This window comes from Ixodes scapularis, unplaced genomic scaffold, assembly GCF_016920785.2.
Source record: "Ixodes scapularis isolate PalLabHiFi unplaced genomic scaffold, ASM1692078v2 PGA_scaffold8__174_contigs__length_109621045, whole genome shotgun sequence".
NCBI lineage: Eukaryota > Metazoa > Arthropoda > Arachnida > Ixodida > Ixodidae > Ixodes > Ixodes scapularis.
The window spans coordinates 67,229,909-67,246,513 of record NW_024609883.1 but is presented as its reverse complement, the minus strand read 5'-3'; the positions used below and the strand labels follow the sequence as shown (position 1 = coordinate 67,246,513).

General features: G+C 46.6%; 2 protein-coding genes across 2 annotated transcripts; both read left to right on the top strand.

The window, feature by feature from the left end:
- Window positions 1-1,076: 1,076 nt before the first annotated feature.
- LOC120839683 (juvenile hormone acid O-methyltransferase-like) lies at window positions 1,077-5,740 on the top strand. The gene is made up of 3 exons (XM_040210007.1): window positions 1,077-1,639; window positions 2,958-3,114; window positions 5,528-5,740. Exons 1-3 carry the CDS (start codon window positions 1,085-1,087, stop codon window positions 5,692-5,694), a joined length of 879 nt encoding a protein of 292 aa, XP_040065941.1. The 5' UTR covers window positions 1,077-1,084; the 3' UTR covers window positions 5,695-5,740.
- Window positions 5,741-8,664: 2,924 nt separating this feature from the next.
- Window positions 8,665-13,585, top strand: LOC120839664. Its single transcript, XM_040209985.1, has 3 exons — window positions 8,665-9,422; window positions 12,958-13,042; window positions 13,196-13,585. The coding sequence occupies exons 1-3, from the start codon at window positions 8,665-8,667 to the stop codon at window positions 13,583-13,585; spliced, it is 1,233 nt and encodes a 410-aa protein (XP_040065919.1).
- Window positions 13,586-16,605: the final 3,020 nt, after the last annotated feature.

Sequence of the window (16,605 nt, the reverse complement as noted above, 5' to 3'; positions counted from 1 at the left end):
TCGGTACCGCACTGTTGCTTTTTTTTTTTTTTTCTCGCTTCATCGTTTAATGTGACACGAGCAAACGCGTAACATTGGGCCTCTCATTGGCTTCACATGACACCAGGTATAGTTGGGTTATACCCAACCACATGTCCCAAAAACTGGTTTTATGATAAGAATGGCAGTAATAATATTATATTTAATTATTTCCATAGTATTTATTGCATTGGTATCGAGATATATTAAACTTTTAAGCGAGAATTTAGTTGAGTAGGCACCCGCTGAACGGTAAGCATTTTTCCAATTAACTTCTTCTTTTTTCCGGCCGTTTTTTCTTTGATTGAAAGAAAAGGAGAACGAAGTCTTCTCACTTGACTGACGAAGAGCCTACCAGGCCCGAAACGTTTCACTGATCTCTTTTTTGGCAACCTCCTCGGCTAACTCCTTTAAGGGCTAATATTGTTTTGAGTATATATATATATATATATATATATATATATATATATATATATATATATATATATATATATATATATAATTAGGAGCGGCATTTCTTAATTTTGGCTAAAATTGACCGAGGGTCTCAGGCAACATATTGTAATTTCTTATCTCGGGCATTAATCTTAATGCCTTATTTTATTATTTGGTTGCTCTTTTCTACCTCTTTTTGTTTTTTGTCATCGATGGCTGCTACTGCTTATCGGGCTCTAACACAGTCTCCGGCCTTCTTATCAGAAGCCTTGATTTCAATTCTTAGAATAATGTATGTTTTGAGATTAATTTTCGGGCCAATTTTATTGGAAAAAAGACAGATACCAAGTTTTATGTTATTTATGATACAATTCGAAATACCGGGCCGCCATCTCATGATCGCAGATTTTTACAGCGGTGGTAAATTTGTTCTATTCGAATTTATTACGCAATTCTAACGAACCATTTCTCACGTGCTGTTTCAACTCATGTTGAAGATATATTAGATAAGATTAGAATGTTTCATGTCTTATTTCGTCCTACTTTAGATATCATATATAGAACAATTTCTACTGGCACGAAGGGAAAATAGAGCCACATTCTCTTTGACAGGTGGCAGTTGTGCTGCAACATGGCCAATACCAATTCAAGGGCTGAGAATGTCGACGAAACCAAAACTGCACCGGCGATAAATGCAGGGCTCTACACCGACTCGCACCTTTTCACGCAAACCATGAACCGCAAGATTCTAGACTTGTTCCAGATGTCGTTTGGAAGAAGACCCACCGCCAGCCAACAGTTCATCGACTTGGGTTGCGGGCCCGGTGACAGCACCCGCGAAGATCTGTTACCGCGCTGCCAGCCTTGCCGGAGGATTGTGGCCACTGACATCTCTCGACAAATGATCGAATACGCCGAGAAGCACTTCGCACATCCGCAGATCGCGTACGAGGTACACGACGTAGAGAGTGACATCTCGGGACTCGTTCAGAAGTACGGCAAGTTCGAGCGTGTCTACTCTTTCATGGCACTCAACTGGGCACGGGACACAACTGCTGCATATCGAAACGTTGCCGGCCTTATGACCGATGACGGCGAGTGCTTGCTGGTGGTCGCGGCTCGCGTGATTTTATACAGGGTATGGAGGAGGATCGTGGAGTTGGATCGGTGGAAAAAGTACAAGAAGGTAGGTTTATTTCCCAGTGTGTTCTTGTTAATATGGAGACCTCCGCCCCCCACCCCCCAAATAGTTGAGTTTTCCATACGAACGAGACAAAAATGCGCATGTTTGCTCAATGCGCCCTTAAAAGTTGTGTCTACTTATCGGAGTAATCATATAAACGAGGTCTAAGATTAGCGAGACATGAACGGACCTCAATGTTTGTATAATTAATAAACAGCATATAAATATTTAGACAGATCCCACGGAGACATACGTTGCAAACACCTATAATAAAATTTAAAGCCGAGGTCACATGGCTAATACACCAAACAAAATACCTTCTGCATATACAACCTGAGGCGTGTTTCTTCCTTAAGGCCTGTTCACACTCTCGCGACCGAGTAAAGGCCCGTTCACACTCTTGCGACCGAGTGAGACCGAGAGAGACCAGACCGGTTTTTAAGCCTTTTGCGACTTCTTAGGACCGGATGCGGTGCAGCGGAGCTGGTCCTAAGAGATCGCAAGAGGCTTAAAAACCGGTCTGGTCTCTCTCGGTCGTACTCGGTTGCAAGAGTGTGAACGGGCCTTTAGACCGAGAGAGACCAAACCGGTTTTTAAGCTTCTTGCGACTTCTTAGGACCAGCTCCGCGGCATCGCATCCGGTCCTAAGAAGTCGCAAAAGGCTTAAACACCGGTCTGGTCTCTCTCGGTCGAAGTCGGTCGCAAGAGTGTGAACGGGCTTTTATACGACGCTCCTATCACATAGGCCATAAAAAATATAATTGTCTGCAAACGTGTTCGAAACTTACAAACGTATGGAGCAAATATACCTGGAATATGCTTGAGGTGCAGCTGCCAATGATTTAGTCATATGTGCCTGCAGCGATACCTTTGCATTGATACCTTTGCAGAACATTCTGACTGCACCTTAGCATACACTTTATTTTATTGGCGCCCAGATGTGCCTGCGTTTTGTGGCGCTGTCGCCGATCCTATCCCGCCACTGCGGTGAAGACACCTAAATGTCTTCACCGGATTTACTTCACGGATTTAGCTCCCACTTTCTGGCTGAGTCCTATATACTTGCAAGCCACACCGCAGCGTGACCGTGTGATCGAGCCCATCAATTAACACACCTCTCACTTCAGGTATAACTTCAACATGCTCCTATTAAATTAGGCCAAAAAACTACTTCGAGCATACTTTCCAGCACCTACAATAGATTTCGCCCTATACGAGTACTGGTAAGCGCGGGGAAAAGTTGAGTATATAGAGGGCGACAAGATTTGCCATGTCGATTGTTCAAACATGTCGTTTCTTTTTTTTTTCTTTTTGTTTGTAGATTGTTGAGAGGTCCTTTCCGCCCACCCAGGACATGGAAGACAGGTCGAGTCTTCTCTCGTACATGCACAGCGTTCTCGCCAGTGCCAACCTCAAGCCATACACGTGCGAAGTGCTTTCCATAAACGCATGTCTTGATAAACTGCAACCGCTCATCGGTAGGTTTTACGAATGCTCCTGTGACATTGCGTTTTGCGCCGACACCTACAACTTTGGCGAGTGATCGCTCGGGGGTTGACCTCTCCCGTGCCTCCCTAACGCACACCTCAAGCCGTGGCCACACTGCTTAACGCGTCGTACAGAAAACAGTGCGCAGAAAAGTTCTGCGGAGCGTTTCTTCCTTTGAGGTTCTGTCAAATTTCTTATAAAATATCGATCTGCAGACGCGATGGAAGCGTGCACGAAGCAAACGTGCTTCGACCATGCTTGAGACGCGTCCGAGGGTAATTGTGTCAGTGTGTCTGCAAAGAACGCCGCGCCTTTTGCATAACGTACGGGCAGTGTATACCCGCGGTTTAAGAAATCTGAAGCTACTAAATTCATGCAAAACTCTCTCTTGAGAAAAAGAAAGTCAATGGCTGCAATCTCTGCAGAGGGAGCTGGGCAAAACGACGAAGCTGATTGCACGTTTCGACCCAAGAAAATCAGTCGGAGCCGCGACACTGATCGTCGCTGCGCACAGTAGGTTTTTAGGTTTTAAACGTATTTTTCGCCGCCTCGACATTCGCCGAGTCCCGCCTGTTCTCGATTGCAGCAAATGGCTAACCCATGTGCTACCTGGAAAAGTTGTCTGTCCCGTTTGTAGGATAGAGAGTGGTAATAGAATATTTCGTAATGAGAGCCGCTCACGCTTTGGGGTCCCCCAAGCAACATGGAACTTCGCATAGGGCGCATGCGCAGAGACACTTCGAGTGCCTCTAGCAATTTGGGGGACGAAAAATGTCCTCCTATATAGTAAAGCTTCCTAATACATGAGGCTGGACTTTCGTCTGAACGTGGCGGTTATAATGTGGCGTCCTTACAAGCCATGGATGTTTTGAACACTTAATTTGTGCTCAATATTAAAGTGCATTCTCTCTCTCTCTCTCAATCGCTCGAGCACGCGCATGTTGTTACAAGAGTCTTGAAACGGCGTCTATCCGAGTTTACTATAGACCGACACGCTGTTTGCAAACAAGCCCGCGTTTGCCCGCAGGCGCAGGAACCGAATTCGCGTGAAGTAAAGCGTCCGCGCATGTACAGTGCCGTCGGCAGCGCTACCGCAGCTGCGTGCTCACACGTCTTCGAGGTCACTTCACGGCGTTGCCGCTGTTTTGAAAAATTTGGGCTTTGAATTTGTTACATGTATACACCGGTAATCATTTTTGAGCGAACGTGAAAGGCCTTGTCCACGAGCAAGTGATGCTCCGCTATTTACTTCCAAAGACCTCATAAGGCATGTGCCTCGTGCGTGTTCGCATCCTTGCAAGAGCACCGTAAATACATCGAGTGGTATCACGCGCCAATTGTGGGAAATCGGAACGCGCCTGGGTACAGACAGGCGCGACCAAATGTAAAGGAAAACTGAAGCGGTTTCGTATTTGAGGCTAAAACTTTTCAATCGTCTTTATATGGCCTCCACGATCACAGATATCAAGATTATTTTTCAATTTGGAACACAGAGGCTGCAGAAAATAATTTTCAGTGTGCCGCTGAAGCCCCTCCTTCCCGGAGCGTGACGTCATATCAAGTGCTTTTGGAATCTCCCCTCTCGCGCATCTTCAGCGCCTATCAAACATATGCACGCGCACTCTAGCTATTTAAAAAAAAGAAAAGAAAAGAAGGTCAGAAAAAGACCTTACTACTGGTGTCAATGCGAGAGAATATACACCATTCCGATATTTACGAGTTATCAGCCCAGCGTACGATTTCCTTAACCGAGCAGGCCCATGATCGTCGCTTCGGAAAGCGAGCAAATCACGCTCCCTACTCACGAACACTGAAAATGGAACCGGGCAGGAGCGACACGCGTTTGGTGGCCGAAATATTCTATGTCGTAACGACTGGTCGGTAGTTGTTCGTGTTCTCTCGAGTTTAGTTACATCTTAGGGGAAAACGAACGTAATTCTAGAGTAAACATACTTTAATCCTAGAGTAAACATACTCTAGAATTACCTCTAACTCGTTCTTTTCAAGAACCTCTTCATTTTCCCTTTAGGTAAAGAGATTTAATATTTTAGTCCATCTTCGTCACAACCCTGGGGTGGGTTGTGACGGAGGCTGCGGACCATCGAGCAGGTTGGTGTTGCAGAGCGCCCTACGTGACCACTGACTGTAGGGTGCAGTGGGGCGCCTGCGCCGCTGGCTGGTTTTGGGGCTTCCGCCTTGTCGGCCACGACTCACTATAGGGATTTCCCAGTCGTCCTTCTTTTCCTTTATTTTTTTTTCTCCTTTTGGTGCTGCAGGCCTCTGGCACGGACCCTCGGTATTTCTGCTCTCACCGGCATCTCTTTCTGAGTGCAAATAAATATTATCATCATCATCATTTTCTTTTACCAACCTATATGGAAACATGTTTTTGTTTTCTTGCAGAAGCCAGTTTGCCCGTAATGCCCATTCTGCCATTGCTGTCAGATGATCTAAAGCTGGAATTCAAAAGTGACGTCGCAAACGTTGTCCGCACGTTCCAAGATGAAAATCCGGCCGGAGGACCACAACGCCGCATGGATATCTTCATTGTTCACGCCAGAAAAATTTAAAACAAAAGCGTGAAATTTTTTTTTTAATTTGTCTAATAACTGTTTAAAATAAAGCTTTCAAGTTCACGCTACCTTATTGTGTCCCTGTCTAACAATGCTATTGTTTTTTTTTTAAAGATTACCGGAGGGGGGGGGGGGGGGGGCGGTTGCTCGGAACACTTTGTGAAGCCGCCAGTTATCTCGATGCTGATTGGCTGAGTCAGGTATGACGTCATGTATGACGTCACAGCGAAGCTCAACGGTGATAGGTCGATTTTTTGAAACCGCAATTATCATCGGTATCTTCATTCCAGGAGCTGCTATCAAGCGTACAGTGCGCCGCAATATGAAAGACCCACTCGGAGCGCTCGGCCACGCGCTCCGAGTGGGTCTTTCATATTGCGGCGTACTGCACATGCCACGCGTTAAAACCCAGGCACAACATCCGAGACCGAACGCTCCGAACACCAGAACGTGCCACGTGCAAAAGAACTGCCGAGGCCCTGTTATTATTTGTACATGTTGAACAGCCCCAAGTGTTCCACAAGAAAGTAGACACACGAGCATTTTTGAGAGTGAAAAGTTATGGAATTCGGCAACTTTGTAGTAAATAGGTCGTTAGTGGTGTCTAAACACCACATTCAATCACTTCGCAAAAAAAAAAAAAAAAATCGTTTAATGTGTCACACGTCTCATACGCTCAAATGCTTACATGCTCACATGCTCACATGCTCATAGGAACATATACTCATATGCGTATAGACTCATACGCTGAGCACGACGACATTTTCTGCATCTAATGCTGGAACAAATCCTTTATTCAAAACGAGCATCTCCCGGAAAATAGCTTATTAAAACATAATCAGAGTGGTAAAGGCGTTTTTGTGATAAGACAAACAACTTTGCATTCTGTAAAAATTAAATAGCGCAAAGGTTACACAAAGGACAAAGGACAGAACATATAGACAGGACAAGCGCTAACTCACAACTGGCGTTTTAATAGAAAAGAAGAGAAGGAAGCAGCATAGAAATATGCCGAAAAAGGAAGAAAAAAGATTTACAATAAAAGGAAAAAGTGAAAGGTATATACAAGAATGAATAAAAGAAAAGAGAAGAAAATGAGAGAAAGGGGAGCTGCGTAACTAAATTAATTCCTGGGAATATGTTGAAATTAAGAAAAGGCTGTAGCTTAAAGAAAGAAGAAGTTGAGAAGACTAGAAGTCTTCTCCGGTGCTATGCTCCGGTGCTAAGCTCCGGTGCTAAGCTCCGGTGCTAAGCTCCGGTGCTATGCGACATCTTCTTGTCTCTGTGCGATCGAGCCATCGCTCAGCAAATAACCAACGACCAGGTACCAAAAGTATACAGGTACGTTGACGACTATCTCGTGCTTCTAAGCAAAAAACCAGGTGAAAAAGAGGAGACGCAAATCAACAACATCCGAGCAATCTTTACGCAATATTCTCAAGGGCTAAAGTTTACCTACGAGCTACCTACAGACTTCTCCCTACAATTTCTCGATCTACAACTAAAATTCCAAGAATACCACTCGTGTTGGATGTATAAACCAAGGTCGAAGAAAAGATTACTTCAATATGAGTCTTCGCATTCAAAGCTCATAAAGACGGGGATCATCAACAACTGTCTCAACGCGGCCCTCAAGAAATCGTGCGAACACAAGGCGGGACAGAGCTTTGAAGAGCAATTACAACGGCTTGCGACTTCTGGCTATTCAAATACCATCTTGTGTGAGGCAGTAGAAAGAATGATCCGTCCTCGAAAGGGAAAGGAAAATACAAAACCCCCAAGACAGCGTCCTGCAGTGATTCACTATATCCACCAGGTGTCGCATAACCTGAAAAAGGTGGCGTCTAGATATAGCATCCCCGTCATATTTTCTGCACCTAACAAGCTCAAGAAGCTATGTCCAAAGATAAATAATCCGCAAGATCGAGAAGTACCGTGCACCGTCAAACACAAGCAATTATATGTACCTTGCCAAAGCCAGGTAATTTATGAAATACCGTTCACTTGTGGCAAGATATACGTCGGGCAGACAGGCCGCTGCGTCAACACCAGGTTGCGGGAACATGCCTCCTCACTCAATTCAACTCCAGCGGGACATCTCGCAGTACATGTTAGAGACTGTAAATGCCTACCGATCCTGACAAAAACGAAAATCCTACGACGGTTCCGCGATAAAACTTCAAGAGAAATCTACGAGGCCTTAACCATCAAAGACAAAGAAGACGCCTGTGTGAGTGCACCTTCAGTGGCTTTAACTGAAAAAGAATTAACTTACCTTCAGTGGCCAACTTGAGGTTGATTCAGCGGGAACTTCTAGTCTTCTCAACTTCTTCTTTCTTTAAGCTACAGCCTTTTCTTAATTTCAACATATTCCCAGGAATTAATTTAGTTACGCAGCTCCCCTTTCTCTCATTTTCTTCTCTTTTCTTTTATTCATTCTTGTATATACCTTTCACTTTTTCCTTTTATTGTAAATCTTTTTTCTTCCTTTTTCGGCGTATTTCTATGCTGCTTCCTTCTCTTCTTTTCTATTAAAACGCCAGTTGTGAGTTAGCGCTTGTCCTGTCTATATGTTCTGTCCTTTGTCCTTTGTGTAACCTTTGCGCTATTTAATTTTTACATCATGCATATCCAACTAGCCCACCTCAATATCTTAGAACTTTGCATTCCCTTCAAGTTCCGAGACCTGGGATGGGAGTTTGAACTCTTTATCGTCATAGTATGGACTATTCTCGATCATATCCTAAACTGTGATGGCACACGAACAACGTACAAGAACGCACGCTCCCAAAACAACATATCGCGAGCTGCGGAAGACAATGAAGATACAAGACATTCAAGGCGCGTGCTCTTGGGCGGCCGGTAAAGGAGTCAGTCGTAGCAAGCAAATTCGGCAGAGAATTCAGAAACAAAATTACCCGACCAAAGACCCCCAAAGAGCAAAGTCCCCGCGCGTTCCGCGCCATCATGAACGCCGCTCGCAAGGAAGAGATAATCCGCATCGCCCGCCAAATCAGTCGCCAGTCCCTCCAACTTAAGGACATTGTCGAAAACGTCGTGAGGAGATCGAGCGCCTCCGCGTCCGAGCCTGCGTCGCAGTTTCGAGCGAGCCAATATCAGCAGCAACCTCAGGTGAGGCGTACAGCCTCCTCTAAGGTCCAGTTGAGCGGTAGTTCGCGAGATGCCATCAGGGTCGAATCCCAAATCCTTACCGAGTCCAGCAGCTCAAACGATGGCGTCAAGATACCCACCACGACCCACATCTCAACGAGGCTGGTACCGGAACCTCCACCGCCACCTCCAGAAAAGGAACCCGAACACCCTAGACCCTACGAGGATGACCCCATCTGGGAGGTCTGGGAGAGCAACATGCTTCGACTCATCCAGCTTCTCAAGATGCTCTTACTAGAGCTAAAGAACGTCTCAGACTACACCCAGATAGACACGCCAGCGGAGGTCTCTATAACAGACTCCCTTTTGGCCAACAAGTACATGGCCAGCAGGATCATAGGAGGCTTCCACAACAGAGAGCAGGTCTCTCAGGCCGTGAACAATCCGCCGCCCAAGCCGTCCGCGCCGAAGGTTGAAGAGATGCCAGAACAGAGGCCAGAACAGATAGACCTGGGTACCTATTTTAAGAAATTGGCCATCCAGATGGACGCTTTGACAAAATCTCTCAAGTCAAATCCGTCTCCGCCTCACGCAGGCGCTCCGACGCAGGCCAGGTAAGTGGTAGTCAAGAGTGCACAACACGACCTTCTGCAGATCTTAATAATGCCACAGTATTTTGATATGTAAAGTTTCATAAGAATAACGAAGTTTAACACTGAGCACATTTCGAAAGCCTCTTTGCAGAAAGTACGCTATGGCCTTCATTGCTTACCTTATCTTTTAAGTGACGTTCTTGGTATTTTCATACAGCAACGCACCGTCTTCACTTGAAACACCACGAAAAAGCAGAAGGTTCGCTCTTCATTGATGAAAAGAAGTATCGTTTTTGATTACTAGTGGACGTTAGTGCGAGTAATGGAGTGTGCGGTTTGCTCTCCTCTGTCGAGATTTGAACCATACAATTGACAATTTTTTTAAAGCACCAAAAGGATGCGCTGCTGGCAATCTACGTCTCCTCGAATTTCCGGTAGGCGATAATAAAAAGAATCCTCACCATAACACCTCTTTTTGTAACGTTCGTGAAATATTCATGTCTAGTTAAAAGGTGGTGAGCTAAAGATTCACTTAGCGAGAGATTTGTTGGAGATCGTTTATTACTTCTGTAAGACGACCGATCTAATTTCTTATGTTCAATAGTACAACATAAGAATTTCGCCAAATCCACAACTTCGTGACTTCCGTAGAACTTCATCGTCCCAGGAATTTCGACATCAACAAGCTCGGAAAGCCTGCCGAAACGGAGTGACCGGAAGTCTCTTCGGACCAAAGAGACGTTTTTTTTTTTTTTTTTGTAAACGGGAAAGAAGCCTCTATACGTACATATATTTTCCGATTACTCGCATTCTCAGCCACGCAGTTTACATATCAGATATTTTCCACAAAAAATAATAAAAAAAGCAGGTCACTACCACTTGGAATAAGTTAAAAATATAGAACATGCGAATCAAGAAGGACTGGCATTCCCGACAAAATCCTGAACACCTTCTCGTTGCGTGGCGAAGGCAAAACAATGCTTCTCCCATACTAGCAACTCCACAATTGAAAATGGCGGCGACCACACGGAAAAGGTCTATTAGCGCCAAAATGGTTGGCTGACGCCCTCTTGTGGTTTCCCTTCGTGACGTCACGACCCAGATTTGCCTCGCCGTGATAGGCAGGATTTGCCTCTCCAAGAACCGGCGATTGGGCAGGCATTATCAGTATACACCAACTCATGTTTACAAACAAACCGGAGCGCCCGTAGTGGACGCTACCGGCGCCGCGCATCGCGCATGCGCGATGGGGTGTAGGCCATAAAGCTGGCCATCGCCGATAAGCAAACCTTGGAATGCGATGTTGTCGGCGTCGGTGCAAGTCCCCCCCCCCCCCCCCCCCCCCCCCCTCCCCCGTACTCTTTTTAGCTCTGGAATCGTTGATTCTACGTCTTCCTGGCAATGTCTGACTACATTAGCGGTCAAAGCGAAATTAACGAGGCTCGTGACTCCCCAGAAAGTCGCATAAATAGTGTAACATGCGGCGATTCATTTCCCGAGGACGCCGCAGAATAGACGCTAAAGCCTGATTCACATGGTGCGATTCTACTCGCGATCCTCAGTCGCGACGACGCTCGGGCTGCAAACGCATGAACCGTAGCTGAGATGGTCGACGTCGATACTGGAAATCGCGAGCAGAATCGCACCAAGGGAATCATGCATAACAAGTCGGTGATGGCCATTCGCAACAATGATGAACATCTTATTGTATCTACTGTTTACACCAAGCCTACGTAACCTAAGGACCCTTCAAACTGGAAAGTCTTTTGAAGCATGCACTTATTTCTTATCGCTATTGCCGTTTTCACGTTTGGTCTACGGGAACGCTGTCGTTTGCAGAAACGTTTTCAAGAACAGACGGCAGTTCAAACGATCAGGCGGCCGTTTGAACTCGAAGACGCACAGAACGTACTCCGCAGGTGGTCGGTATAGCTTGGCGGTGTTCCCGCGCTCAAGCTGGAACAAAACAAATACATTTGACGACTACAACACACCGTGAATTCAACCCAAATTGCTACCCGCACAAGCAATCGTGGGTTCGACGTCGTCTGGTTTTTCTTCTTTCACGGCACGCTATCCACGTTCACGGACAAACCGAGCAGGCAGAAAACACACGAAAACTAATCTTCAAACATTTTCCGACTTTTTTGGTACAGCCGCGTGTTGTGGCGTTTTGACGAGAAGGCAGGTATTTCTTTGTCTGGTTTCTTCCAAAAGAAAACACAGGAATGCACGCCCCGCATGGTGACTTCCGCCCACAGCCTCAGACCGGAAGGGCGCCTGTCGCGCCACCACCACTCCGTGACGTAACAGAGCTGATTTCGTGTATACAGGAAGCCATATGGTTTGGCCAATCACAAACTCGGACCACAGAGACGTTTTCGGTTGCGTACGTCGCTAATAGCCGGTGACAGGTTAGGATCACCAGCTGCTCACCCTACAGCGCGAGGTCGTTGTCTTCCGCCGGAATTTGGTTCCGCGTGCGCCGAGCACTGAGAGTCGTATTACCGCCCCGCAGCCAATGGCATTGCGCCATTATCCAGACATAAAACTCGGAGATAATAAGACGCCTTACGTTTCTTCTGTCAGCAACTGGAGATACGGTTGTCACGATCTCATTAGAGTTTTGCACATTACATTCCAACAAATAGCAGAACTCTATAGTTTATTTCGACAGTGACTATATACATGGAGGAAATACCATTTAACCAAAGTAATGAGTATCTTGTTCATATCTCTGGGGCCGCTGACAACCCATGCGGCAAATAAGTTAACGCCTTCACGAACAGGAGGGGCTATTGCCAGTGTATTTTGTGTCGATAAAAACCTCTTGATGTGTTACGATAAGAGCTCTAATACGAAATTAATAATTGTTGTAGCCGCGAAAACTAATTAATATTTTTAATTTGATACACGTTGATCGTGTAGTCCCGTTACCAGCCATCAGGTCAAAATATCCGGTGTGGGCGACAAAAAAAAAAAAAAAAAAATCGAACAAAAACATTTCTACCTGCTGCTAAACAAAATAAAGGTGGGGCAAAACAAAGATGGGCGACGGTTACGCTTATATTCTGAATTTCTACTACTGGCGTGGCGGCGGCTAAATATTGTTTTCGCACATATTAAAAGTGAAGAGACTCAAGATGGCGGCTCCCTTGTGACAAATTCGTATGTTGAAATACTTTCGAGAATCGATTCCTCTATAAGAAGAACGCGTTAGCTAATGCGCCAAATAGCCTATTTGGATGCAGTAGTTTTTTTTTTTAGAAATGTTTCAATACAGGTTTGCGAGTAAGGTTCAAGTAGCAGAATATTGTCACTGATACGACAAGGGGCCCATGGCATCACTTTCGAATGCGCCATTTCCGGCACGCGTTTTTCGCCTTCTATTGTGCTTCCGCTGCGTGACCACGTTCAAAGATCACGAGACGCAGAAGTGTATTTTAAGAAACTTTCGGCGGAAGCGAAATGTGTAAAGTGGAGATACCTTCAAGTCGTAATGAACGTGTTCTACTTCTTTTTATTTTTCATATATTTACCCCTTCCTTTTGTTCAGGCTGATTCCCCTTGAAGAGCGAGTAGGCCGCCTCGCTCACAACCTGGCCGGCGTCTCGAAAGCCATCGCGAAGCCCGTCGAAGATGTGGGCACGTCCGTGGACAATGTGCTGCGTTCCTCAGACCAGACTGCCGAAACACAACCTATGCAAAAATTCAGACTTCAAACTCAGCAGCAGCCCCAGCTACAGCTTCAGCTGCTACCCGAACTGCAAGCCCAGCTGCATGCTCTGCTTCAGCCCCAGCTACAGGCGCAGTTTATGCAGAACCGGAACAACGTGTCCTTCTTGTTGGAAAGGTCGGACTCGTCCTCAGTGCCGAGCATGGACATCGCCGGAAACACGATATCCAGCCGCCTTCGTGAGAACGTGAAGTCTTTGATCGACTACATGAAGCTGGTAAACATTGAGCTCAAGAACGCGGTGGGCATCAAGCCCCCTCCTCCCAGGATGCCCATCGCCGAAGAAGAGGAAATACGAGACGCCATTCAAAATCTCTGCCGGAACATGAATCGGATGTCCAAAGACCTGCGCTGTATTTTGGACGAAAACACCAGCGTCGCCGGAAGTAGACTTGTTGATGACTTAAAAGAGCCGGTCGCTAGGCGTCGTAGGAGAAGGCGTCGATAAAATACATGTGTTGGTGCGTTTTTGAATTTCTTTTGGAAACGTACGTGTGTTCTTATTGGGGATCGATGGCGGAGAATGTTAGCGCACCGCAGCTCGGCCGTCTCCAAGCACGTACATGACATGCTCAAAATTGTGGTGCGCAAAATATTTTAAGGCCGTCGTTCTGTCTAACGCAAATGAGTAGAGTGTTTTGTATTCTCTTAGTAAAGTATTTGACGGAGTAAAGGCGCGACATGTCAACTAGAGAGGAGAGAAAAATATAGAGGAGGAGAGAGTTGCCGGAAGTCACGTGGCCACACCGGACCACATTTGTTTTTCCTCCGATATTTCGGCCGTGCAAAGCCGACGATAGTTTTAATATTGTAACGGTCAAGGCACACAAACAGGAAATCCGCGTTCGCAGTGATGTAGCCAGTCGAGAGTAGACCAGAAAGTTTGCTGCCAATAGAAGATTGCAAGCTTCTCGACTGACCGCCGCCATGACCCTGCCCGTGCGGGAGAGCCCATGCATTTGCAGGCCTGTCAAAGCTATGTTCAAGCCAACGTTGGTTCAAGCGCTTCTGCACGATATTGCACGCAAGGGGCACCAGCACTGATTTTTAATATTGTAGGCTAGATCACAGATCGAGGCTTGTCTTGCTGGGGTCGAGTGGTACCACCCGCAGGGATCCCTTGACCCCAGCTAATGCATGGGACTCTATGGAAAGAACGAGAAAAGAGTGCCGCTTCCCCCGTTTCTAGGCTGTTATCGGCACTGAAACATCTTGGCTGCTTTTCGGGAAGCCTGTCAGATACCTTCTGTAGAGACATTAAAACTGACAGCCCTCATTGTTCTTATAAATAAATGTTTTGTGGGCAAGAGTGACTCTGCTGGGCGAAAAATAGTGTGGCTCAATGCGACAAGAGACACCTAGAGTTACCTCGGAGTCGGGGGCGGTTTGAATGAGTTGGGTTTAGCGGACGACGAGGTTGAAGGCTGTGCTACGCGGAATTCGCTCACTCTCGGAAAGCCACTGTCAACATTAAACGTTTTCGATATTAATCAACTTCTGGGCTTCCCCGAGGGCGGTCATGTTGACCGCAAGTTCTTTTGTTAACTCAACTACTTGAGCAAGCTCGTCAACTCAGCCGTGGGTGCTCTGGTGCGTTTGATGTTTTAATGGGTGTTTGAGTGCTTGACAAATACCAATTCGATATCCAACAATCCTATAGGAAGTATTCACTGGACGCTATATTTTGGGTGCTGTTTAGAGCGCATGCTCAGAACGAGCTCACATTAATAGCCTGCTAAGACTGGCAACCTTGATGGTGCTAAATGCACGCTCCAAAAGGACTACGGAAGCTCGCCGTCATCACGCGCTCAGCAGCAGCGCACACGGTTATGGCCGCCATTGAATACTCCCTATAGACGCTTTCAGGCAGCTCTGCATGGGCGTCGCCATAACCGACCTTCAGTATTTGTTCCCTCTTATTCCGTTCGCTCCACTTCATCATTGCGACAGCAGGACAGGTTATTGCCACTTTAAATGTTACTGTGTCCTTCTCCCCAGCAGAGGCCCTTGTAGACACTCGTCAACGCCTGCTTCAGAGGTTCTGCATCTCTAAGACAATAGTAGGTCGGCTAAGGCGGCTGAATCTGGATCGCGCTGAAAGCGTCTATATAATGATCGCAGCCCACCATAAAACACTCGCCCTCGAGCACCGCGAAGAAGCTTCTATCAAATACTTTACCAGGGGGAATACACTCCACTCCTCTCAAATACAATAGCCTCGGCGCGGACAGGTTTTCTGGGCTTGGCGAGAGCCATCTATCGTCGGGGAGGTCTCGGCTATCGATGATATTGATGTTCTACATACCAAATTCATTGTTGTGGAAATGCGCGAGACACGTGCCGCGCGCCACTTCTAAGAATAACATGGCGTCTGAACTCTAGCTCAGTGTTGCGCTAAATACTTTGCTGCGCTATGCCGCCATGATCTTCTCAAGGGTCGCACGTGCCTCGTGCATCGACGCACCTTGCGTTACTTTTGAAACATGAAGGGGCTTTAGGTGGAATCAGAGACGACACAGCCGCGGCCGCCGCGAACATCCACGTGCACTTGCGCGTGGACTGACGCGGACCTCCACTCTGTCATTCGGCGCTGTAGGCGTTCTGTCTAATGCAAATGAGCAGAGTGGAGTGTATTCCCCCTATAAAGTATTTGCTTCTATATTCCTACTTTTGTGTGTTGCCTGGTGTCAAGCAATGACAGCCGGTCGTGCCACAAACGGGCTCCCGATCCGCTATTTATACCCCTGTTACACGGGCACACTTAACCACGGTTAACTCAGCTTAACTGCTGTTGCGCGGCACCACAGATACCGCACTATACCCTCGGACAGCTATTTCAAAAGAAGTGAAGAGAGCGCGTGCACTGCTTTGATGGGTGCTCAAGATGCTCAAGCGCACGTTCGCCCATAGCTCTGACTGCATCGCCGCAGAATGTTGTCGGCAAGTATTGTGCGCTAATTGTGGTTTAGCGTAACTGCAGTCGTGTAACAAGGGTATTATACCCTTGTTACACGAGCACACTTAACTGCAGTTACGCTAAACCACAATTAGCGCACAATACTTGCCGACAACATTCTGCACCCTTGTTACACGAGCACACTTAACTGCAGTTACGCTAAACCACAATTAGCGCACAATACTTGCCGACAACATTCTGCGGCGATGCAGTCAGAGCTATGGGCGAACGTGCGCTTGAGCATCTTGAGCACCCATCAAAGCAGCGCACGCGCTCTCTTCACTTTTTTTGAAATAGCTGTCCGAGGGTATAGTGCGGCATCTGTGCTGCCACGTAACCGCAGTTAAAGCTGAGTTAACCGCGGTTAAGTGTGCCCGTGTAACAGCGGTATAACAAGGGTATTAGCCTACTGCAATATAGATCAGTGGGCACCAGTCGGGGCACCATGCTTGCAATTTACCAGTTAGTTTTGTTGCGCCGCCGCTGCCGACATGGATCAGGGAACCACCCTG